We start from the raw sequence: 25,216 nt of genomic DNA, 5'->3' as shown, positions 1-25,216 counted from the left end.
GCAAATTTAGGTATAGGCGACACGGGCAGCCGCTAGGGGCGGCACGGGACGCCCACACTATTTTTGGGGGAATGGTGACATTTGCGCAATCGGTTTTCTATCGCTCATTTGCACGTCACGTCAATGATATCATGTCACCGTGTGGGACTGTGGGTCAATTAACCTTGACCCAAGTCAAGGCGCCCTGATGGCGCCCTGATTCTAGTTTGTGAGCTAGGYAGGCTACTGCCTGGGAAGATCTCCCTTCAGAAGTACGAGATGGGGAGGGGGAGGGGGCGGGGGTAGGCTGACCTCAGGTCTCCCCACTGGAGCCCGAGGTAGGGGGAGCGGGGGAATCTATCAAATAGCACACCTCTAACTTTGAACAGTACTAATGCAATTAGTAAAATCAGTCACACTACGAAATGCTACCAAATGAACCACAATTCATTCATAATACTGTGAACATATAGTTTCACAGACGTATTATTGCATTTTTTCTGGTTTGTGCGAAATCATTAAGAATAATATAAAACCAGTCTGCACACCACCAAGGTGAATTGGTTTAGTCTTGACTCTTAGTTGACAGTGTTGAGGGATGGGTAATGTATTGATGCTCGAGTGCCAAATCAACACAAATTTGTTTCTATGTGTCTTTGTTACTTCTTTTTGATATTTATGAGTCTTATTTTTGTATATATTTTTATATTTATATAGTTTTAAATGTTATGATTGAAAAATTACAGTCAGTGCAGAATGTTTATTTTTTATTTTTGGGCGGGGGGAGTTCGACCAGGGAGCCATACAAGCTAGAACCGCCATTGTGTGTAATAGTAGGGTAATGCTTGGAAAACCACCACAGGACCAAAATAAACCAACTAACTGGCAAGGATTTGGACGAGAAGGGAGTCTCTCTACTCCCCTTCGCCCTGCATGTTTTAGGAGTGTCGTCATTCATAATTATAGCCCTCTCTCTTTGTATCTTCAGAGGCCAGTTGAGTCAGAATGAGCCAACTACCCAGCAACATTTGAAGAGGATGCGGTTCCTTCCCTCTTCCAAGCCAATGAGACTCCACCCAGTGACATTGTCATCTTTTACATGCTCTACAGAAGATTGGTTGGACACACAGCTGCAAACAGAAAATATAGAGGCGACCCAGCCAGTCACCGACATACTATTTTGGCCACCAGATCCTTGAGGTGGAGGCCGTATTTCGCCACGACGGGACGCAGGACTTCGGTGACAGGTTTGGTGGGTTTGGCCTTCAATCCCACGGAGCGATTAATGGGTACCAGGTCCAACCTAAAAATAGAGGGAAAATAAATATGCAGATACTTTCTGAAACACGATCATATGATTTTCTTCAGATTCTACTGGGAGGAATGCAGGTGCAAAGAGTTATTTTAAAGTTCACATTGTTGAATAAAAAGGGGGGAATGCGAGAGAGAAATAGAGAGAGATATGGAGACATAAAGGTATAGGGAGGTAGAGATGCATATTTTACCTGAAGAGGGTGCGCTTTTCCATTCTGAGGTCCCGTGCGCTGAGGGTCATGCAGTCTTGGTCCAGCACCAAAGGCTAAAAAGAATAAAAACAACATGAAAACCTACTTACAAAGCCATGAAGCGATGCCTTACTAAAACAATAATGTATGCCATTAAGCAGACGCTTTTATCCAAAGTACATGATGTATTAAGTGGAACTAACCACTTAATACATCAATGAATCTGCATTATTTCACTCTAAATCAGCCTTTCTTAAAGTATGGGTCGCGACCCACCTGTTAATGGTGGGTCGCGATGTGTCAGAGTAAATGTATAATTATTTCATTAATTACTGGAATTGATTTGGCCAAGTGCATCTGCGCTCTCAGTTCAGTGCGCTCTCTGCTTATCAGCGGTCTCTGCTCAGTTTGGCAGCTGAGCAAGTTTACCAGATCTTTTTCTAAAGTTTCTGCAATTTCTTGAAGATCACTCAGTGACCCACACGCTGCAGCGCTGTCGTTCAAGTCACTGACTTGTTATTCCCACTCGCCATCACTGACCGCTGTCATGAAATGGACTCATGCTAGCCACAAGTTCTGACTGAGCTCAAATGAAACGCAAATACAGTGATGAGTTTCTCTCTCTTTCATACAAACTTATAACAAGGAGTCCCCACAATGTGTTTTGTGTGTGGAAGTGCGTAGTAATGAGTCTCTCATAACGAACAAATTAATAAAACGACACGTCCTGACCAAACATTCATGCACAACATGACGGTAAACCCAGGGAGTTCTTTCAGAACAGGGCAGAATGCTTCAGGAAACAGTGCTTCAACGTGGAACAGTAAGTCAAGTAGCAAGGCATTGTTGTCATTTTATAACAGGTGATGATAAGCAGAAATAAGGGAGTACTATCTCTCATGGTAGTAACATTAGATGTGAGTTTCTCTTTCAAACAATCCCCTTGCCTTGTAACGTTACACAGCTAATAGCTAACATTAGCCAAAGCAAGCTAACTACTGATAGTGCAACCCATAGTAACAGTACAGATGAAGAGAAAAAATTATCAGGTCTATTGTACATTTTACTGTTGTCACGTCCGTCAAAGAGAGGAGACCAAGGCGCAACATGATGTGAATACATTCTTCTTTAATTAAAGGAAGATCACTGAACAACTAACAAAAACAGACGTAAAGCAAATACAACGAGTGCTGACATGCAACTACACATAGGCAACTACCCACACAGACAGGTGGGAAAAGGCAACCTAAGTATGGCTCTCAATCAGAGACAACGATAGACAGCTGCCTCTGATTGAGAACCACACCCGGCCAAACACACAGAAATACAAATCATAGAAAAAAGAACATAGAATGCCCACCCAAATCACACCCTGACCAAACCAAAATTGAGACATAAAAAGCTCTCCACGGGCAGGGCGTGACCACTGTAGAAATGATTGTTGAAAACTAGTCTAGGCTGGAACTGTTGCTGTTAAAATACAATAATATTTTGTATTCTTAACTGGAATAAACTGATTGAAGCAAGATGCCTTTTTTAGGCAAACACTCACACATTTCTGGGTTGTTCATCTACAGCAGGAAGCGATCAACTGCCTGACTGAGAAAGCAGTAGATGTTCTGTTCCAGTTTGGCACCACATACCTATGCGAGTCAGGTTTCTCAACGCTGACATACTTAAAAAACAAGTACAGAAACAGTTTCAAGGCTGAGCATGACCTCAGTGTTGTACTGTCAAAAAGAATAGACATGCTTGTTGAGAACTTCAACCAGCCACACACCTCTCATTAGGACTGTTTGTTTTTTGGTCTACATCTGTGTGATGTGATCAGTTTATTCCAGTTCAGAATAAAAAATATGTATTGTATTTTAACAGCAACAGTTCCAACATAGACTTTCTATCAACAATCATTTCTACAGTAATAGGCCTGATCATTTTTCATCTGTACTGTTACTTAGGGTTGCACTATCAAAAAGTCTGTGTGTGTGTGTTCTGTTATTCATCTGTGTGATGTGATCAATCAGTTTATTCCAGTTCAGAATGAGAATTCCAATTCAGTCAATTCCAATTCAGAATGAAAATTATTTATTGTATTTTAACAGCAACAGTTCCAACCTAGACAGATATGTAAGAGTGTTTTAATGGGGGAAAATAAACATGAATATATATTTAGATGGATATTTAATTTCATTGTTATTTGTTTTTGTCTATATTGCATTTGTTTTAGGCATAAGGGCAATGAAATGTACCGATATTTATGTATAGTTGCATATTTTCCTAAGCTTGGGTCCAAGGAAAAACACTACATCCACATTGAGATGCACAGTAAGGGAAACAGTAACTGTGCTGGTAACCATGGTGAGTTTGACTCACCTTCTCTCCTCCCACCAGGAAGAGGTCTACGGCAGCCATGTTGATGCGGAGGCTCTGACAGAGGTCCCGGAGAACCTCCCTGATGGTGGCCCCCGGCCGCAGGGTCACAGAGGAACACGAGCCGTCCGGCAGGGTCATGCTGCAGATCTTGGAGCACTCCCTTACCCTCTCCCACACCGGCACCGAGTGACGATTGTCCCCCTGCACGGGAATACCATGACAAACCATAGTCGGAGATGGTGGAACTCAACGGAAGCAAGAGAGAATACCAAGAGACAAAACTACAACCACAACGGTGTCTCTATGTTTTGTATGTAGTGTTTGATGTTCGCCCTGCCTGCAAACCAAATTTCCCTGTGGGATAATAAAAACAAAATTGAACGTCTGAACCTTGAAATTAATCCCCTTCAACTCATGTAGCATACAGTATAACACCTGTAACCATCCAGACAACGGTATACCCAAATCCGTTGACAAGCAGAATTTCTATAAACATGCCACAAAACTAACAGTGTCGGGATCTGTTTAACAGATGCTTCTACTACAGAACTATCTTAGTTCCATGTTGCCATGGTGACTTGGCCTGGCCTTGCAGCAGGATCTTACCTCGGTCTTGCTCGTTGAACAGGAAGTGGCCAGCTCCAGACTAGCACCCGAGGACAAGGAACCCTGTGATTCCCTCCGACCGTTGCTGCCCCAGGAATCTACCCAACAGAGGAAGGACAGGGAGGCCACAGTTAGGATACAACTCATTCCACAATTATTATCCATGCATCATCACACACACATAAAACTCACTGACTTGTAAACTTTAAATATTGTTAATCGTCAGGTATCCTATGGAAAGGCCACAGGTGGAATGTATATGTTTGCGGTCACTGACAAGGGTGGAGAGCTGTAGATTAGTGAGGAATGGTGGCTGAGGTCAGGTCAGGTCACATTAAGGGAGAAGGAACAGTTTATTACCAACATCACTGAACTTCCTGCCTATCAATAACAAATGTAAAGCACACAATGCAGTGCTATGTATTGCCCGACCAAAGAACTACCACCATAATGCATGACAGAAAGCTTTATGTCAATATTGAAATCCTACACAAGAAGTTCCCTCACGGGAGAAAAGGTATTTGAATTGAATACATAGGATTAACTCCTTGTGACTTATTCTATGACTGAGAGTTGCTCACCAATGTTGATTTCTCCAATGTCCTTTTTCTTGGGTCCCTTCCCGAAGCTCCGGTTCCGGGACCAAGAGAAGAAGATGCCCCGTTTCTTATGCTCATCGTGCTCGTCTCCGGGGTCCTCGTTCAGTGACCTCCCTGACTTCTGATTCCTGGCCTCCTATTGTACAACAAAACAACCAGTTCAAACAACCTGTGTAACACCTGGGTCGATACATTAGTGCATACAGTAGAAAACCGTTTGCCATGGAAAACATCTAGCAGCGGAAAATATTTTCCAATGGAAAAAGAGTTTCTTATTGGACAAGTTCAGGTAGTGCCTCCCTGTTTTGGTCCGTTTTCTTCCGTTTGGTACCTTGTGAATACGACCCTGATGTTTTGAAGACTAACAAACCAACAAACACCTATACTGGCTACAACACAAAATGTGCATCTCACAGGCGAGTTACACAATCACCTAAGGTGGTTACTAAGACAATAGCAGATACCCTTTTGGCTGTTATGGTTACTATGGTACAAGGTGGGTACCTTATTCGGTGTGGAGTGGCCGGAGCTGGCACTGTGCTTGGAGGGAGCGGGGCTACAGGGGATCTGGTAAGGGTCGGGTAATGGTCGTCCCTCCACCTCGGCCAGCATACACTCCTGGTACAGGCCAGACTTGAGGAACCTGGAGTAGCTGTCAAACTTCATCAGGTTGAAGATCTACAGAAAAAATAGGGAGAGAAAATGATCTTGTCTTGTGAAGGGTCACAAATGGTTATGACAGGTGTTATGACAGGTGTTATGACATATGTCATAACAGCTATGATTCGGTCACGTTTGTAACATTGTACAGACCTAAAACAACATTGTAAAGGCTTGAGAGTGTGTGTGTATGCTAGTTTGTGTTTGGCCCTGAAGCACAATAGCCCTTTTGGAAACAGGCAGATGGTTGAAAAAAACGACACTGAGCATAAAACATTTTGTACTGGAGTAAAACAGTAAAAGAACATTCACACATAGCACTGAATCATAACAATATTCCAGCAGCACAGCCCTGCAGTTGACACTGTGCTGCTCCTAGCTGTGTGTGTGTGTTTTTGGTTTTACTATCTTTGTGGGGACCGTAAAACAAGGAAAATTCAGACAAGTGGGAACATTTTGCTGGTCCACTCAAGGAAAATAGTTATTTTAGGCTTGGGTTAGGGGTTAAGGTTAAGGTATAACATAACATATAGTAGGCAGTTGGTCCTCTCACCTGTAACTGCTGAGCCTTGAACATGTTTGGACATGGGGAGGTGAGGACATCATCGGCCAGTTGGGCCTGACTGTCGATGTTGACCGGCGTGGTGGCCTTACTGGACAGGAAGCTGTTGTAGATCTCCCCTGCCCTCTGGGATAACTGGGGAGGAGAGGAAGAGGTTTTATAAACACACACAACCATGACATAACCCAATGATATAAAGGGGAATGGTTTTTAACTTTAAGCCATGATCAACTCTCACAATGGAGGGCTTTTTCTATCCAGTCCACGACATCTAAAACCTATATGGACTTCTGAACTGGACTATATAGGAAAGTATAGTTTGGTCTTGGTGTTGAGTAAGGGGAATAAGCTTACCTGCTTTTTGTCTGTTGCAGGTACCTGACTGAAGTATTCACAGGCCTGCCAGAACAAGATATTCTCCTCACTGAATTCCTTTTTGAGGAATTCCTGGAGAGACACACGCCACAGCTTTAGCACACTTGCAATAAGCCTGGTAAATGTTCTGGTCGTGTTGATTGGCTATAACTATTGCTTCTATTCCACAGAAGATAATGTTTTCATGTCTAATTAGCTTCCTATTGATTTAATCCAACAGAATGGAGAATGAGAGAGTTAACCGTAACATTTCATAACTTGCTAACTAAAACTCAATTTCCCAGTTGTTGATTAGCTGTAAAGCGTACTGCTAATTCTATTCCACAGAACACGGTTGGATGTCTGAGGTAGACGAGTATTGATTTCATCTAACAAATTGAGAATGAGAGAGATAATTAACTGTTCATTTCGTTGAATTTCAGATCACATAACTAAACTAAAACTCCCAGTGAACTAAAATGTGTTCTTTACTGTACGTACTGAGAAGTAGCAGACGCCAATGGGGTCCTGGAGCAGGCGCTCGAAGCAGGCAGCCCAGCTGGCCACCCGGCGCTCTGACAGCCTCTTGTGGCTGCCGGCGCCGGGCAGACTGCTGTTGCTGTTCAGACTGCTCTGGCTGCAGCAGCCCTGGAGCTGCACACCACCACCATAGTCTGGAGAGAGAGAAAAGGGGTAGAAAAAGTGGTTAGGATGTGTACCAAACTCACTAAAAGAGGCAATAATAAATCCTCTCCTGAAAAAGACAACCCATGACCCGGAACATTTAAAAAACTAAATCGGCCTATATCAAATTTCCCATTCCTCTCATTTAAAACAAAAAAAGCTGTTGCTCTGCAACTCACTGCCTTCCTGAAGACGAATAATGTATACAAAAAACTCTAGTCTGGTTTTAGAGCCCATCATAGTACTGAGAACGCACTCGTTAAGGTGGTAAATGTAAGTTTCGGTATTCCTCAAGGTTCTGTTTTAGGACCACTATTGTTTTCATTATATACGCTACCTCTTGGTCATCCGGAAACACAATGTCAACTTCTATGCAGATGGCACACAGCTAGCTGTACATTTTAATAAAACACGGTGAAGCCCCGAAATTGCCTATCCTGGAAGCCTGTTTCAGACATAAGGAAGTGGACAGCGGCAAATGTTTTGCTTTTAAACACGGACAAAACAGAGATGCTAGTTCTAGGTACCAAGAAACAAAGAGATCTGCTGCTTTTGTCACTTCAAGATTAGACTACTGCAATGCTCTACTCTCCGGCTATCCGGATATAGCACTAAATAAACTTCAGCTAGTGCTAAATACGGCTGCTAGAATCTTGTCTAGAAGCAGAAAATTCAATCATATTACTACAGTGCTAGCCTCTGGCTTCCTGATTTCAAGGTTTTACTGCTAACCTACAAAGCATTACATGGACTTGCTACTGCCTATGTCTCTGATTTGGTCCTGCCGTACATACTTACACGTACGCTACGGTCACAAGAAGTAGGCCTCCTTATTGTTCCTAGAATATCTAAGCAAACAGCTGGACGAAGGGCCTTCTCCTATAAAGCTCCATTTTTATGGAATGGTCTGTCAATCCATTTGAGTGATGCAATCTTTAGGTCTTTACTGCTAAGGTGAACGGCAAGGCACTGGAGTGACGAAACACCCTTGCTGTCTCTGCCTGGCCGGCTCCTCTCTCTCTCTCCACTGGGATTCTCTGCCTCTGATTCTATTACAGGGGCTGAGTCATTGGCTTGCTAGTGCTCTCCCATGCCGTCCCAATAATCTGGACTTAATTGCTATGAACTCTTATAATCTCCACTGGGCACAGCCAGAAGAGGACTGGCCACCCCTCTCTGAACCTGGTTCCTCTCTAGGTTTCTTCCTAGGATCCTGCCTTTCTATGGAGTTATTCCTAGCCACCATGCTTCTACATCTGCATTGCTTGCTGTTTGGGGCTTTAGGCTGGGTTTCTGTATAAGCACTTTGTGACATCTGCTGATGTAAAAGAGCTTCATAAATACATTTCATTGATTGATTGGTTAGGGGAAAAGGGGTTAGTGACAGTGACTGCTCTGACAACAACAGCCCTTATTGTGCTGCAACCCACCACCATTATATTGCACCCTGCCACCATCGTCTACAGCAGAGAGAGGTAATTCAGGGACACACACGGGGGGGGACATGATCACTATACTCTAAAAGACGGTGGACGAGGCTATTACTCTAGAGCTTTACAAACACCCAAAAGAAGGGAATAGCTTCGGAGCTGTGGAATCTAGACAACTAGGCCGATTTAAACAAGTACCTCTAAGGACTCACAGTTAGTACTTGCTATCATGGCACCAGATGGCAATTTCATGGCTGTAAGTCCCACCAATCAGAGAAAGCACAATAGCAAAAACACAAAAGGAAGACATGTTACCAAAATTGAGGAATTTGAAAAGCCTCTGTTGGGAGTTTCCTGAAAACACTACACTGAGAATGATCTAAGATTAATCCAAAGCCTCCAGCACCAAGGTATCTAATCACTGATAAGCATGCAGAAGCACAGGAGGAATTACAAATAGATGTAGTTTCAATTGAGGTTTATCAAGCAAAGTTTCTTCATGCTATTGCAAATATTACATGACACCGTGGACACCAAATCATGACTGTTCGTGACTGACTACTTTACAATGCTGTGAGTAATGTCATGGCATGCAGTCTAACTATAGCATCTCATGCCTTTGTTAGCCAATTCACCCAGCTGAATCAGTACATGTGCCAACAGAGGCATAAAACAAGCTGATTTTACAGACCATTACATCTCCCATTCAAAGACGCAAGAGTCGTATTCCATTTTCTATCGCGGCAATCAATTTGTCCCAGACATTTGTTTATATTTTWATTTCAACTCTGCCAATTGACCTCGGTGACATTATATTTGGTTTGGAGTTGACAAGATATTTGGTTTGGAGTTAGCTGTATTAGATTCGGGTGTTGGGAATATTGTGTTTGCCAGCAGAGAGAAAATATGGGGCCTGTGTTACTTTGTTAATGAGTAACACAGGGTAAATAGCATAGGGTGTCTGAACCAAAACCTCAGAAAATGCGGTAAGCAGCGGCAACGCCGAAGCTCCATTGACCGTGGCGTTCAGCAAACATTATTAAACGTCTGTGAAATGGGGAACAGACAGCAAACACCAAAGGCCAAACCCTAAAACCCCTGCACAAGCGCCTCTTGTTAAAGTCGTAAATAAATAGGTTGACATCATATTCTGTGTGCCTGTTCTATTCAATAACTTCCGAATTGCGTGTGGTGGAAAGTGTAATAAAAAAGAAACTGGAAACATAGAAAGTCACATTCTAAACAAATGCACACAAAAGTGACCATTATTGTTCTACAAAAGGGTCTACACTCTTAGAAAAAAGGTGCTATCTAGAACCAAAATCGGTTCTTTGGCTGTCCCCATAGGATAACCACTCTTAGTTCCAGGTAGAACCCTTTTGGGTTCCATGTAGAACCCTTTCCACATGGAACCCAAAAGAGTTCTACCTGGAACTAAGAGCCGCAGAACCCTTCTTGGAACCCTTTTTTGTACGTGTGTATGGCGGGACAAAATGCCCTAATTGGTCCGGGGCTTGTTTAGGAACTCTTAGTTGAACTGAACTTAAAACTAATTTTGTCAGTTAGTTACAGCTAGTACATACAGCTGCATGCAACAAATCTCTTTGCTGTGTTTTGATATCCCGGATAAAGTAGCTAAATGTCAGAATGGGTGTAATGAAAAGAAAAGATAAACGTACTCACCAGCATCTGAGGAAGCAGTCGACTGAAAGAGAACAAAGAGAGACATGAGTGAGAAGCTGCCCTCATGTCCTCCTCCTGCTCTGAGGCAATTAACAACTGGAGCCTGAGAAACAGTGTCTCTCCAGACATCCCACCAGTGTGAGTGTGTGTGTTACTGCAAGGGGAGGGCCCCTGTTCTCTAATCAGGGGCCATTAATGTAGGGATGTGGGTGGACCAAGGGCCTCTGCACACACAGCTGGTCACACCTCAAGATCGTGGCCCTCCCCTCACCACACACATTCACCATCTACGACTCACACGTCTTGAACACACAAGAACATACTCAGACAAATAACGAGAAACACACACACACAGACAAACACACACACTCTCTTTCACACACACAGACACAAAGACTAAGAAGTAGCACAATCCCTCTCGCTGGTGTCGTGGTCAGATCAGAAGTCATTATGAGGAGCCACTTAAGAGGCTGTTGCTTGCAGTAATGGGCCACTTTTCTCATGCTAATTCAGGGGCTGGGTGGGCWATAAAAGTCTATACAAGGCTATAGGTCACAGAGTGAAGAGTCATTCCAACAAGCTTCTTTGGAAAGACTCAACAATTGCATTTCACCAAAGTGTTGGTATTTCACTGGCATATTTATTAGCGTGATGCTCTCACACAACCAATCCCTGACTTGCTTTTATATATTCACATGGCAAACAGAATTAGAAGACATTGCCGGAAGAAGAATGTCAGAAAGCCAGACATACCTGTTAACATCAGTTTAGATAGAAAATAAAGATTTAGAGCCCAAAAAATTACAATATTTTCACATGCCGCAAAGGAAATGAATGGAGCATCATTCTTTCCAAGAGCACTCTTTAAATCAGTATGTTGGAGGATTCATTAAGAAAGAGAGTCTGATGCCCGACGAGCATTCGAGAAGCCACTTCAAATTGCGAATGTGCTGGGATATATGTCTAGACAGAGCACTTCCAGCAAGGCTGGAGATAATTCAAGCCCTGATTTTGGATTCCAATGGATTTCAACAATATTGTGGAATATAAATCAGATCTAGAGACTTGAAAGTTGAAATTGAAGAGATTTGAAAGTTGTCATCAACATAACATAAGCATTTCGATAAACTCACAATAACATCTGCAAACCATGTGTATGTGACCAATTTTATTTTATTATTTTACTAGGCAAGTCAGTTAAGAACAAATTCTTATTTTCAATGACTGCCTAGTGGGTTAACTGCCTGTTCAGAACAACAGATTTGTACCCAGGGGATTTGAACTTGCAACCTTCTGGTTACTAGTCCAACACTCTAACCACTAGGCTACCCTGCCACCCCAATGATATTTGATTTGAAATGACTTAAAAATATTTCTATGCATAGGCCTAATTAGCAATGTTTTAAGTTAAAGGAGTAATAAGATATCCTTTCCTTGTGGATCTACTATTGGTCACAGCTGGGAGAAGTCATTTATGCATCTAAAATAACATTGATCAATGACTTGAGGAATATGACCAGACATATTTTGTACCTGCCCATTACCAGTCAGTCAGTGGCTGGCTAATGTTGTTTGACCATGTTAGGGTAAGGATCACGGTCATGTGCACCCATTGTGGTCCATTCCATTATGGGAGTGATGGTGACCACATGTAAATGTCGCATCAGCATTTTCCCCCTCTCACAGAGGTGAAGAGAGTGTAGTCCCAAGAACCACAACATCTAGTCTTCACTCAACAAACACAAGGCTGCTGAACCAAACCCATACTGTCCCATACTGTCACATGGAATGACACTGGAGAGACGAAGCAGGTACGGGGAGTCAAACATTTAATATAGAACGGACATGGAAGGAGACAGGAACAGCGTCAGCAAACGAGTAATACAGACAAAGAACAATCAATGCAGCAGCAGGGAACAGAGCAAGGGAACTGACAAATATAGGGGAGGAAATAAACAGGTGATGAATGAGTCCAGGTGAGTCCAATATCGCTGATGCGCGTGATGAGGGAAGGCAGGTGTGTGTAATAGATGGCAGGAGTGCGTGATGCAGGGCAGCTTGGCGCCCTCAAGCGCCAGGGGGGGAGAGCGGGGGTAGACGTGACACATACAGCCTGGGCCTCTACTGCGGTGGCTAGGCCACATATAGTCAGGAGTCAAAGAGAGAGAAGATGAAGAGGTCAATAGAAAATAGAGGAAGAAAATGTAGAGAGCACCCGCTCAAAACGACTGTTGCTTCAGTAGTAGCAGCAGCTCTAGCACCTAAACCACCATCCTAAATACACAGTAGTCTCCAGAAACCATGTTTCATTCTAAACTAGACCGCCATCATCTATGACATACGTCTTGGCATGTTTGAGCTCGTAAAAAGTCCCTACTGAAACCATGAAATTATACAGGGGAGTCACTAGAGTCGTAGCCTGTACAGACCTAGTAGTAGTTTGAGATTGGTGTTCAAAGAGTTGAGATGTCAACTCATGAACTCCCTTCCCAACCAATCTTTCATTCATGGCGACTCATAGGAGAGCATGTCACAGTAAATCGCATCATGACACACTGCGGATGTTAGCCAACCTAATACCTGCCCTTCTAAATTACTATGCGTCATATGAGAAGTATTTCTGATGAATGAAAACATCAGGTCACGTCACAAGTCATGTCAGGTTGCCTTTAACATCATGAAGGCTAAAGTTGTCGCCACACCTATTAAAGTTGTTACAGCTCTGTTGATTAATGAAACGGAGTGTGTGTGTGTGTCTGTGTGTGAGTGTGTAGCAGCCTACAGGGGTTAATGAGACCACACATACACCTCGGTGTGTTTTCCAGCTCGTTATTGCTTCCATAGCAATACAGCCCTGTGAAGAGATCAAGTGATGGCTGGCCACTTCTGTTGTCTCAACTGCTCTGCTCTCTTCCTCTGTTCACACCTCCAGTGACACCCCGCAGACAAGCTCTATCCATGGGTGGCACTAGGCAGGACAAGCCTTGAGCAGAATATCATTAGTAGCCAACAAAGGTCTTACAAAATAGACAAAGCTATGTTTCTAGCTACAATCCAGGTTTTAGTGATCCATCGCCAGCGGGTCCTAATCCACTATTTGGAAAAGACACTGCTAAAGTGTAATTTACTGAAGTTATGAGGTTTTCATATAACCTAGGTGCTGGTAGAGAGCTCCAGGGGGCACAGATTATACAGGGATTTCTCAAAAGTAATGTAGGCAATATTGGATAGTGCAATCCAATGAAGCATGACAAAGAAGATATGAAGATAAATTGAAGAGCAAGACAGCAATGGGGGATTTAAAGAACATATCAGGTGCGACAACGTACAAGCCCAATCAGGTTAAGAGAGAGAGAAAAAATGACTTTTCCAATGTAAGTATTAACATACAGTATGGTGGGCACAAGCTATGCATACATTTCCAACACTGATGACGCTTTGTCCTAAACACCACACATTCAAATCACATCACACTTCTTGACTTGTTTAGGCATGCTCGTGTCCCTAGAACCGTGTTAAGAGAGATGAACTCTGTCGATCACACCAGTAGAGCCAGAGAGAGAAATGCCTTCACAACCTTCACAGTTCCTCTCTCTCAAATCATAACTGTGGAAAGTAATGACTAAAGCAGCTGAGTCCTTCACCACCACCAGACAAAAGAGTGAAACTGTCCTATAAAGTTGTCAGAAGTTTACTTACAGTGTTGAAATACCAGGTTTTCTTGAAGGAGAGTCTCTTTTTGAGACTCATTATTCTCAGAGTCTGGTGTATGCTAACAGGCAGACAGATGTGTGTCTGAGCGCATACCTGAACACTCCCCACCCAAACGCTGCCACCATGTCTGTACAAGTCAGAGCGAGCCGGGGAAATTTGACGAGGTATCAGACAGGGGAAGCTCTGTTCCCCTATACTCCTGTGCTTTTTGTTACCGTGGCAATCCACACGAGCAATACAGTACAGCCGCTGCCACCATAGGGCGTTAGACTTTCAGATGAAATAACCCCCCCCCCCCCCCCCTTTGTTTCCAGACACAGTATTCTATATTCATTGCTTCGAGAAGGCTGGAGTCACTGCTAAATTGAAACCAGATTAATGTTCAATCAGATTTAGTATTTATTAACATCCTTACATTTCTGCTCCAGTTTTTTTATCCTCATCAGGTTGCACCAGTCAGCTATAATTTGTTCCACCATAACTATCAACTACAACTACAAAATCAATGGACAATTGCTATAACCAAGAAAACAATGTATGATTTCATGAAAAGAATCATGTCAACTATTTGACTGGTTCTACTAGCACAAAAGAGAAGGAAAACACGTTTCCAAACCTTTGGCATTGGAGTCGGACTGAGTCGCATTCTGCTGCTTTTTGGCAATCTCTGGGATCTGCCTGCAGATTGCTTTGGACCCACTCTATTTTCCTTAACATGGGTGGCCCATTCTGAGGTTTTCCCATAGCTAATGGACAAGCCTGATTGCATTTAATTCCTCTCTAAACACTCGTTGCCTCATGACCTGAAAGTGCAGTGTAATCGTGCTTTCACATGCAGTACGTCTTAACATGCAAGATTTTAGGGTGGATTTTTTCCTGTCCTAGTGCATTCAAACATGATCTATTATGGTCTACGCATTTTATGATTATATTAGGATCCCCCTTAGCTGCTTCTGATGCAGCAGCTACTCTTCCTGCGAGTCTATTCATGTTTATCAGTCAGGGACTGTTTCAAAAGAGTGAGAGCGAGAAGGGGGAAGAGAGAGAGGGTGTGTATAATAATAAATAACATCTGACAAGCTGTAATTAGAATCTGGTGAAAATAGACCAAATTAGTCAGACCCTAATGAATAATCAGAATAAAAACAGCCCTCCTGACCTCTTGACTCTTTCACATCTTGGGGTGGACAGTTCAGGGTTGGTGAGTTCATCTCAATTTAGCTCTGAGAATGTGTACAACTTCACACAACACAAACAAGCAGTAACCAATCAATATGTTTTGGTTTCACTTAAAGCATCTCTTTAGATCTGCTCCTCATCCAACTGTCATGCTTACCATTCTACCTTGCTGAATTACCTGGCTGTAAGAAGAAAGCCTTGCAGAAAATTGGCACAATTGATTACTGACAATTCCCAAAATGCCTTAGTCTGTCCCAACCATTGTCTTTTGGGTCCCAGGGCTTCTAATCATCAAACTGAAGGCATTTTATGATGAGACTCCAAAAGTGTACTTAATGACACTGAGCCAACATTCCCCACAACCAGAGCCAAATCAATTACTCAAATATTTCCTTTCCTCCCTATATCCTCCCTGTATTCCTATGCAAAAAACGAACACTCCGATGTCAACGAGACCCAGGCAGCACTGGTCGAGTTCTAAACAAATCAATCTCAAATTGAAGAAGACAACTAATCTCTGCCTGCTATCTTATGGCAGACAACAAACTATGCCTCCGAAAATAATTACAAGAGAAAGCCTTGGAAGCCACTTCCTTTTGAGGGAGGGAGTGCAAGAACGCAGCGACTGATAAGATGGAAGAGACATTTCCTCCACAACCGAGTGAGGAGAAGAGAGAGAAGAGAGACTCCTCTGGCGATATGCGACCAACTGAAGAAACCCCCAGACAGAGAGACAGCCTTGTGTTGTGTTCTTTAGAGATTATGACTTGTGTCCAAAAATGTTATTGGCGCGACAAAGCCACTGTAGGTCTGATACACACTGTGTATCATCAGCTCAGATGTGATGATGAGCTCATGAACGATGGTTAGATGTGTCACGCCCTGGCCTTAGTATTCTTTGTTTTCTTAATTATTTTGGTTAGGTCAGGGTGTGACATGGGGAATGTATGTGGTTTTTGTAGTGTCTAGGGTGGTTGTAAGGTTTAGGGGGTTTATTAGAGTAGTTGGGTTTATGTTTAGTATAGTAGTCTAGCTGTGTCTATGGTTGAGTGTAGGTATCTAGGAAAGTCTATGGTTGCCTGAATTGGGTCTCAATTAGAGACAGCTGGTTATTGTTGTCTCTGATTGGGAGCCATATTTAAGGCAACCATAGGCTTTAGCTGGTTGTGGGGAATTGTCTATGTTGAACGTAAGTAGTTTGTGTGTGCACTAGTTTTCAATCCAGGTTTTAGTGATCCATCGCCAGCGGGTCCTAATCCACTATTTGGAAAAGACACTGCTAAAGTGTAATTTACTGAAGTTATGAGGTTTTCATATAACCTAGGTGCTGGTAGAGAGCTCCAGGGGCACAGATATATACAGGGATTTCTCAAAAGTAATGTAGGCAATATTGGATAGTGCAATCCAATGAAGCATGACAAAGAAGATATGAAGATAAATTGAAGAGCGACAGCAATGGGGATTTAAAGAACATATTGGTGCGACAACGTACAAGCCCAATCAGGTTAAGAGAGAGAGAAAAAATGACTTTTCCAATGTAAGTATTACATACAGTATGGTGGACAAGCTATGCATACATTTCCAACACTGATGACGCTTTGTCCTAAACACCACACATTCAAATCACATCACACTTCTTGACTTGTTTAGGCATGCTCGTGTCCCTAGAACCGTGTTAAGAGAGATGAACTCTGTCGATCACACCAGTAGAGCCAGAGAGAGAAATGCCTTCACAACCTTCACAGTTCTCTCTCTCAAATCATAACTGTGGAAAGTAATGACTAAAGCAGCTGAGTCCTTCACCACCACCAGACAAAAGAGTGAAACTGTCCTATAAAGTTGTCGTTTACTTACAGTGTTGAAATACCAGGTTTTCTTGAAGGAGAGTCTCTTTTTGAGACTCATTATTCTCAGAGTCTGGTGTATGCTAACAGGCAGATTTCTGAGCGCATACCTGAACACTCCCCACCCAAACGCTGCCACCATGTCTGCTGTCGGAAATTTGACGAGGTCAGACAGGGGAAGCTCTGTTCCCCTTACTCCTGTTTTGTTACCGTGGCAATCCACACGAGCAATACAGTACAGCCGCTGCCACCATAGGGCGTTAGACTTTCAGATGAAATAACCCCCCCCCCCTTTGTTTCCAGACACGATATTCTATATTCATTGCTTCGAGAAGGCTGGAGTCACTGCTAAATTGAAACCAGATTAATGTTCAATCAGATTTAGTATTTATTAACATCCTTACATTTCTGCTCCAGTTTTTTTATCCTCATCCGGTTGCACCAGTCAGCTATAATTTGTTCCACCATAACTATCAACTACAACTACAAATCAATGGACAATTGCTAATACCAGAAAAACAATGTATGATTTCATGAGAAAAATCATTGTCAACTATTTGATGTTCTACTCACAAAAGAGAAGAACACGTTTCCAAACCTTTGCATTGGAGTCGGACTGATGTCATTCTGCTGCTTTTTGGCAATTCTGGATCTGCCTGCAGATTGCTTTGGACCCACTCTATTTTCCTTAAACATGGGTGCCATTCTGAGGTTTTTCCATAGCTATTACTTCGAGACATGCCTGAATACTATTGTATTACATATCATAAACTCATCATATCTATTGTATGATCTAAATCAGTAGCTTGTTCATTGTAGATGCTGTAGATAGTCATGCAGATATATATAGGTCTTTTTCCTGTTCTCTGGTGACATTTCCAAAAAAAGCATGATCTATTAATGTGCTACTTGACGTGCTTTCTCTTTGTTATCAGTATAGAGATCTACTCCCTTAGCATGCTTCTGATAGCACATAGACAGCATCTATACCTCTCGAGGCTTAGTATTGCTTTTTATTACCAGAGCATGATTCTCGTAATATCTTCACCAGAATGAGAGCGTGATAATAGGATAGAGTGTAGAGATGTGGTGTAGTTTATTAAATAAGTGAAAATAACTATCTGTAACCAGACGGCTCTAGCTTAATTAGCAATCTTTTGGTTTAGCATTTAGATAGACTCTATACTATAGTCCAGTACTCCCATCCATTGTTTAGAACTTCTCTCGAATTGTTCTATACAGTCCATGCCCACATCAGCTTATTTGCACTACTTTCCCCTTATTGGCGTTCGTTAGGTGCAGTGTTTGGGCTTTGATAGGTTTTCATCTACAATCTCCTCTGCATAGATTGGTGTGTAGTAACCATTACACTTTAGCCAAGCAGTACACACGAGAAGTCGAACTATGTTTTGGATTTCTTCTCTTTAGATCTGCTCCTAGCCAATTGCGTGGCCTTTACACGACGTCTCTATCGCTGTTATTGAACTCTTACCACTCGGCGTTCGTTTGAACATAGCAACTAGTGCAAAAAAGCCTTGTCAAGTACAAACTATGTGACACTTTGATATTGACCAATTCCACTAAATATGCTCATACGGACTGTAATACAAGCCTCCCAGCCGTCTTATGTCTTTTTGAATAGGTTAGGTTAGCTAATATCAATCTGCCGAAAAGTTTAATTTCAAGATTTACTATACGTATAGTTCGACTTCCTAATACTACACTAGCTGAACCGTTCCCTTCAATAGGATCAAATCTGATGACTCAACATATCCAACAAACGCAGAGCCACAAATTTCAAATCTTACGTCACTATTTACATTTCCTCCCATATATCCCTCCCTGGTATTTCTCATAGCAAGATGCAAACGACTCACTCTCAAATGGTTTCATACTGTCAGGACTCCATGGTAGCATATGTTGTCGAAGTTAGTCATAGAACAAAGATTCATATATCCTACAAACACCTAGCACAAAAGTAGACAATATAACTACTTCGAGGTTCTTTGTCTAATATGGTGCAGCACAATTTTTAACTACTAATACTATGCCTCTGAAAAATTTAACAAAGAGAAAGAACCTTGCACCTGCCATTTCACGTTTTGAGCGATGGTGTAGTGCGAAGATACGCAGCTTATCACTGTTGATTAAAGATAGGAAAGATGAGAACATTCGCCCACGAAACACAGTAAGTGAGGGAGAAGGAGAAGCAGAAGTAAGCACTTCCATTACCTGGGCCGATATGTATTACCTACTTGATGCAAATACTCCCCCGACGAGTGTAGCAGACAGACGCTTAGTGTTGTTTACTGGTTTTTTCGGGGAGGATTATGATTGTCGTCCCACTTACCATGTTATTGGCGCGCTATACCCAACAACTTAGCGCACTGTTGTGGGTCTGAATTATACATGACGTGCCCTGATTCATCCTCATGCTGCAAGCGAGATTGTGGATGGAGTACTGAGTCAGAATTGATAGGGACCGGATTCTTAGATCGTTGTTCAACGCCCTCAGCCCTTCGTATATACCGTGCTCTTCTATATTATATTTTCGATTTCTGGCCACATCAGTCAGTTCGTTGTGGAACTATGGAGGGAATGTGTGCTTTATTGTAGCTTTGTCTGTTGGTGAGTGTAAGGTTCTAGGGGCTTTTCATCTAAGAATTAGATTCGGCGTTTAGTTTGTTGATATCTTAGTAGGCGTTTTGTCCTCTAAAAGCTCGGTTGTGAGCACATATTACGTTATTTTAGGAAGAGTTACTTATGCGTGTCCTGGATCATTTGGTGCCAGCTGTCGCGCAATACACGGAGTAAGTTCCATGGCTCTATTGGCTTGTACTTTATGCATTGGGAGCCTCCTATTTTATTGCAACCATTGCGTTTAGTTGGAATGTTTGTTGTTGGGAATGTCTAATGTGTAATCCTAATCGATTTTTCTCTGGCTGCATGTTGACATGCATCTTATTGTTGTGCAACCAGTCCCTCCTGCCAGCAATCACCCCCAAATTTTGATCGTTGCGTTCTCGATACCTTCCGCCGCCTGGTGTTGGTTGTATTTTTGTGGTTTGTAGGTTTTGCTCAGTGCCTTTTAATGGATTGGTTTCTTTCGCTCTAACTCTTTCTTGTTTTCTATATCTACAAATAAAATGAAAGCGGATGGCTATATGTGTCCAATACCATGCCTGCGTTCTTCGGTCCGAAACAGTTCTCTTACCTCCACTAATCTTGTTGCGTGACTTCGAATTTCGACCCACAGAAGCAACTCAGGTTGATTCCTCGCACAGCAAAAAGTAGTGTGACTACCTTGTACAACCCGCGATCGCCCTGTCCTTTGGCCTAAACTTGTAAGTTCGCGAGATTTGCCTGAGACCCACGTAGGTTGAGCATCTTTAATGGGGTTTTGGAAGTACCCGCAAGGATGTAGAGCCTGCCCCATAGCCTGCATTGGCTGGACTGAGCGGGCAGCCGAAACTCAGTATGACAGCGGGAGATTAATGTAGGTAGGCCACAAGGTAAGACAAGGGCTCTTATATACACTGACCGCAAACAATTCTGTATAGGGGGGGTTTGACTCTCGTTTGGTCCCGTATGTCCTCTAGCATGGTGGATTCCTCAGCGATGGTGAACCCTTTCGTAATGCCTACATCTCCGTGGACACTGTGATTCTATTACCGACTCTAAGGATTTCGGCTACCAAAGTCGTTCACTGCGTAGGCGAGTCAGAGATATCTGGATCTCTCCTTCGTGTAGCTGTGATTTGATCGCAATGATTCTTTATATATTGAGACGTCTAAATGTGAAGATATTTCTAGAGAAGAAGAGCTATCGATTAGCCTATGTAATTCTGGTTTTCGGGCCAATGAAGCACAGCCATTTCGTGGCAAAAGTTAAGGGAGAAGAGGGGCCGATGAATTTAGCCAATATGTGACCGGTCGTTTGCTTGTTGTTGCACAGTTAATGTTCTACAGGAGAGACAGCTTCTCTTAGCCACTAACTGGGTGGAGGAATACTCAGATGACGACTCGCGCAGCGGAGGCGATTCTGAGCCTCAGGTCTGGTTACATGAGCTTGTTATTTCGCTCGGCCGATCACCCAGGCAACCAAAGCACTCCCTGCGTCGGTCCCAGAGTCCTGTATGACCACATACCACCCTTACTGACTCCTCGCCACGTAGGCCACTGTGGTGCAGCATGTGTTGAATTCCAGACCCACAATCCCAGTTTCCAACACAAGCTACCGAGACCCAAGATACTGTATCCGCCACCAGGCTATCCAGTGCCGTCCTCTCACACGACCGACAAGCCCATATGGATTCCCCTACCTCCAACGCCAAACCTCTACCCCTTGTCGCGCGTACGATCGTCTCGACAGCCTCCATGTGCACGCTCCAGTCCCACTAACAACACAAAACAGGAATCGATGCACGCTAGTAGGGGCCACCGCACCAACCTCCTCGTGCGTTGCTCGCAAAAGCGGACCCAGGCCCCTGCGGTGACGACCTGGATCCCTGTCTCACCCTGACACTGTCCTGAGCGAAGTAGCCGGATAGCGCACTACAGCCCCACATCTTCGCGGGATCGTGACACCCATGGTGTATTATACTTCTTATTGTTTTGAACTTACCTCAGCGTTTGGAATTGCTCCCAGGATGAACACCAAACTTGGGAGGTCTACAAGGTTTCTTTTTTCGCGAGGCATCAGTGGTTCCCTGTTTCTTTCATTTTCTCATTGATTAAGAGGCACTGCTGTAGGTACCACGCACCAGTCCTCAGTGCGCCTTGAGAGGCTTCCAGTGATCCCTGTCCCTGCTCCCGCACACTATGCCTTGAGTGCGTGTCTCCGTACAAGGTTAACACTCACCCAGTGTTCACACCCTCCAATTGACAAATGTACCTAATGCGCACACCAGCCTCAGCTATCAATGTAGGCTCCTACTAAGCCATTTGTTACGCAACTGTTTCCTTACTATCCTCCGTATCGGAATCTCCCACACTGATGTGTGCCGGTCCTCAGCCCACTAGTTTAAAGCACAGTCAACTTTAGTGTAGATAATTTCGGACTCACGTTTTCTGTCTATAAACAATTGTTGCAAATTATTTGTCATGCCACAAAGTAGATGTGCAACCGACCTGCCATACTATAGTTTTGTGAACAAAATTTGTTGGCAGGTTTGAAAAACAGTTTAAGCGACTCCAAACTTAAGTTAATTGGCGTACCTACCAAACTTACGCTCCCCTCACTCTGTCAAAGGTATCCCCATCATCTAGGACAATTATTTAGTAGTCTCTTGCAGTTCGACTCCCAGTAGTGCACCTGCTCGTTCGTTGCCGCCCCCGCCTGTTTTTAGCCTGACACAAAGGTACCATACGCAACACATCCCTTAGTTAATATAGTGCTCGTCTGACCCCAACGTGCTCATCCAGTTCACACTTACAGCTCTGGCGCCAGTTATAATCGGCCAAGGATACTCTGCCTCGTAACCTGTTGTGGCATTGATTTTTTAGAAAGCCGTTGCCCTAATCGGCGCCTATTAAGAAATTAGGCTTGACACCCGTTTCTGTTTCCGCAACAAGTTGTGGCGCCTTATATCTGTCCTTGTTCTTTCTTTCTAATCTCACCTATCTATGTAGCCTGCAGCTGTGCATCTGCCAAGCTGGCGCCTTCTGATGAAATCTGGCCGTTCTGGATCGATGCAGGCGAACCTGTGTAACTAGGCTACCCGTTATACCATGATCGCTAACGGCGCCTGAGATCTATGCTCAACGGCGCCATGACAGTTTAATGTGGCGTTTTCTGCCCAACGCCGTACTTGAATTGGACCGTCTGCCAAGTAGCGGCTACTGCTAAACAATAATGAAGTGACTGCACCGTTCTTGTATTTTGAAAGCATTTACAAAAGCTCGCCCGTCTCCATTGAGCCTGCAAAAGTTCCGCACCGTTCATGACAATGAGCCGCTAGAGCGTGTCCTGCCAGACAGTAAGCTACCGCTAAAGGAAGTTGCGCGAAGGCCGCAGACAAAGAGCCGCTGAGAGCCGTCCGCCTAGACCCGGAAGCAGCCATGAAGCGTCCGCCAGACCGGAAGCAGCGCAGAGCCTTCCGCCAGACCGGCATCAGCCAGAGGCCTTCCCGAAACCGGAATTCAGCAGGTAGCCTTTAATGACCTGAGACGTACAGTCAGCACGGTATCACAAATTCAAGTGCGACACGAGACTCCTGTTCACGCCAGACACGGACTCGCCCATGATATAAGCCTTGCCGCTAAGAGGGAGGTTATCATACAACCGCACAGACCTTTACTCGCATCAAGACAGGAATCAGGCCACATTGGATTCCTTCACGACCAGAACGCTGGGGTATCAAGCAGAGTAGACTTACATTTCCGTTCTCAGTATACCGCTTCCATCCCATTATCCAGATCCTAGGTGACACTATCCGGCGAGGGACGGTATTGAGTCACCTAGCGCGTTAGTGTCAGCGAGGCCAATCGGCGCCCAGAAGCCAGTGATAGCGTTGGCCGCGATGACGCATGCCACGAAGGCCCTAGTCAGCGAGCACTTGCCCTTAGACAGCTAAGAGAACGTCATGGCGAGCCATGACTCGAGGCCAGAGCGTCAGGCGAGCCAGCACCTAATGACCACGCTCAGAGCCACGTCGGCGACCGCACAGTGACCCAGCCAGAGCGTCACGACGAGCCATGACAGCCAGAGCCGTCAGCGAGCCTATACCAGCCAGAGTCACGTCACGTTAGAGCCAGAGCAGCCAAGAGATCCGACAACCAGCCAACCAGCAGGATCTGCCAAAGCCGCCAACCAGACAGGATCTTCCCAAAGCCGCCAACCAGACAGGATCTGCCAGAGCCGCCAACCAGACAGGATCTGCCAGAAGCCGCCAGCCACCATAGCGTCAGAGCCGTCAGCCAGCCATGCGCGTCCAGGCCGTCAGGAGCGCCTCCAGGATCCAGTCCAGCCGAGCCTCATGAGCAGCCAGAATCCGTCCGCCAGCCGATAGCAGCCAGATCCGTCCTCCCAATGAGCAGCCCACACGATCCGTCGGCAGCCATGAGCAGCCAGATCCGTCAGCAGCCATGAGGCAGCCAGATCCGTCAGCACAGCATCGAGCAGCAGCAATCCGTCAGCCAGCCATGAAGCCGTCCAGCCAGGATCCGCCAGAGCCGCCTCAGCACGGACCGCCAGAGCCGTCTCCAGGTATCTAGGAAAGTCTATGGTTGCCTGAATTGGGTCTCATATTAGAGACAGCTGGTTATTTGTTGTCTCTGATTGGGAGCCATATTTAAGGCACCATAGGCTTTAGCTGGTTGTGTGGGAATTGTCTATGTTGAACGTAAGTAGTTGTGTGTGCACTTGCGTTTGTAGCTTCACGGTCTTTGTTGTTTTTGTATAGTTTGTAAGATGTTTCGTTTCCTATGTTCATCTTCGCTCGTTATATAAAAGAAGATGTTGCTTATTTTCCACACTTGCTGGCTTCTTGGTCCGGTCTCTCCTCACCACACGATCGTGACAAGATGATGGCCCACAATGGTGGAACCAGCTTTCCCGATGCTAGGACAGCAGAGTCCTGCCATCTTCTGAAAAATGTTCTAAACAACAACCTCTTCAAAGAGTATCGTCTTTTAAAAGAAATACACTGCTCAAAAAAATAAAGGGAACACTTAAACAACACAAAGTAGCGGTCTGCTGCTGGGTTGTTGCCCTCGCTACGGCCTCCTCCACGTCCCCTGATGTACTGGCCTGTCTCCTGGTAGGCCTCCAGCTCTGGACACTACGCTGACAGCACAGCAGCAAACCTTCTTGCCACAGCTCGCATTGATGTGCCATCCTGGATGAGCTGCACTACCTGAGCCACTTGTGTGGGGTTAACTCCGTTCATGCTACCACTAGATGAAAGCACCGCAGCATTCAAAAGGACCAAAAATCAGCCAGGAAGCATAGGAACTGAGAAGTGGTCTGGGTGGTCACACCTGCAGAACCACTCCTTTATTGGGGTGTCTTGCTAATTGCCTATAATTTCCACCTTTTGGCTATT

The 25,216-nt window shown here is 44.2% G+C and overlaps 1 protein-coding gene across 4 annotated transcripts in view; it reads right to left on the bottom strand.

Annotated features, from left to right (window-relative positions):
- LOC111960249 (regulator of G-protein signaling 12) overlaps nt 1–25,216 on the bottom strand; it is a 74,993-nt gene that overhangs the window by 18,014 nt on the left and 31,763 nt on the right. For all 4 annotated transcript variants that reach the window (XM_023982166.2, XM_023982167.2, XM_023982168.2 and 1 more), the window contains exons 4-13: nt 10,436–10,457; nt 7,140–7,312; nt 6,639–6,731; nt 6,276–6,419; nt 5,567–5,740; nt 5,045–5,198; nt 4,464–4,561; nt 3,858–4,058; nt 1,485–1,558; nt 1,156–1,282 (exon numbers count right to left, since the gene is read on the bottom strand). In XM_023982166.2, the coding sequence (XP_023837934.2) occupies nt 1,156–1,282; nt 1,485–1,558; nt 3,858–4,058; nt 4,464–4,561; nt 5,045–5,198; nt 5,567–5,740; nt 6,276–6,419; nt 6,639–6,731; nt 7,140–7,312; nt 10,436–10,457 (1,260 nt within the window). The remainder of the gene's footprint in view (nt 1–1,155; nt 1,283–1,484; nt 1,559–3,857; nt 4,059–4,463; nt 4,562–5,044; nt 5,199–5,566; nt 5,741–6,275; nt 6,420–6,638; nt 6,732–7,139; nt 7,313–10,435; nt 10,458–25,216) is intronic.

This window comes from Salvelinus sp. IW2-2015, linkage group LG37 (genome assembly GCF_002910315.2).
Source record: "Salvelinus sp. IW2-2015 linkage group LG37, ASM291031v2, whole genome shotgun sequence".
Taxonomy (NCBI): Eukaryota; Metazoa; Chordata; class Actinopteri; order Salmoniformes; family Salmonidae; genus Salvelinus; species Salvelinus sp. IW2-2015.
The sequence above is the reverse complement of the archived record's forward strand: the minus strand, read 5'-3'. Positions and strand labels throughout refer to the sequence as shown.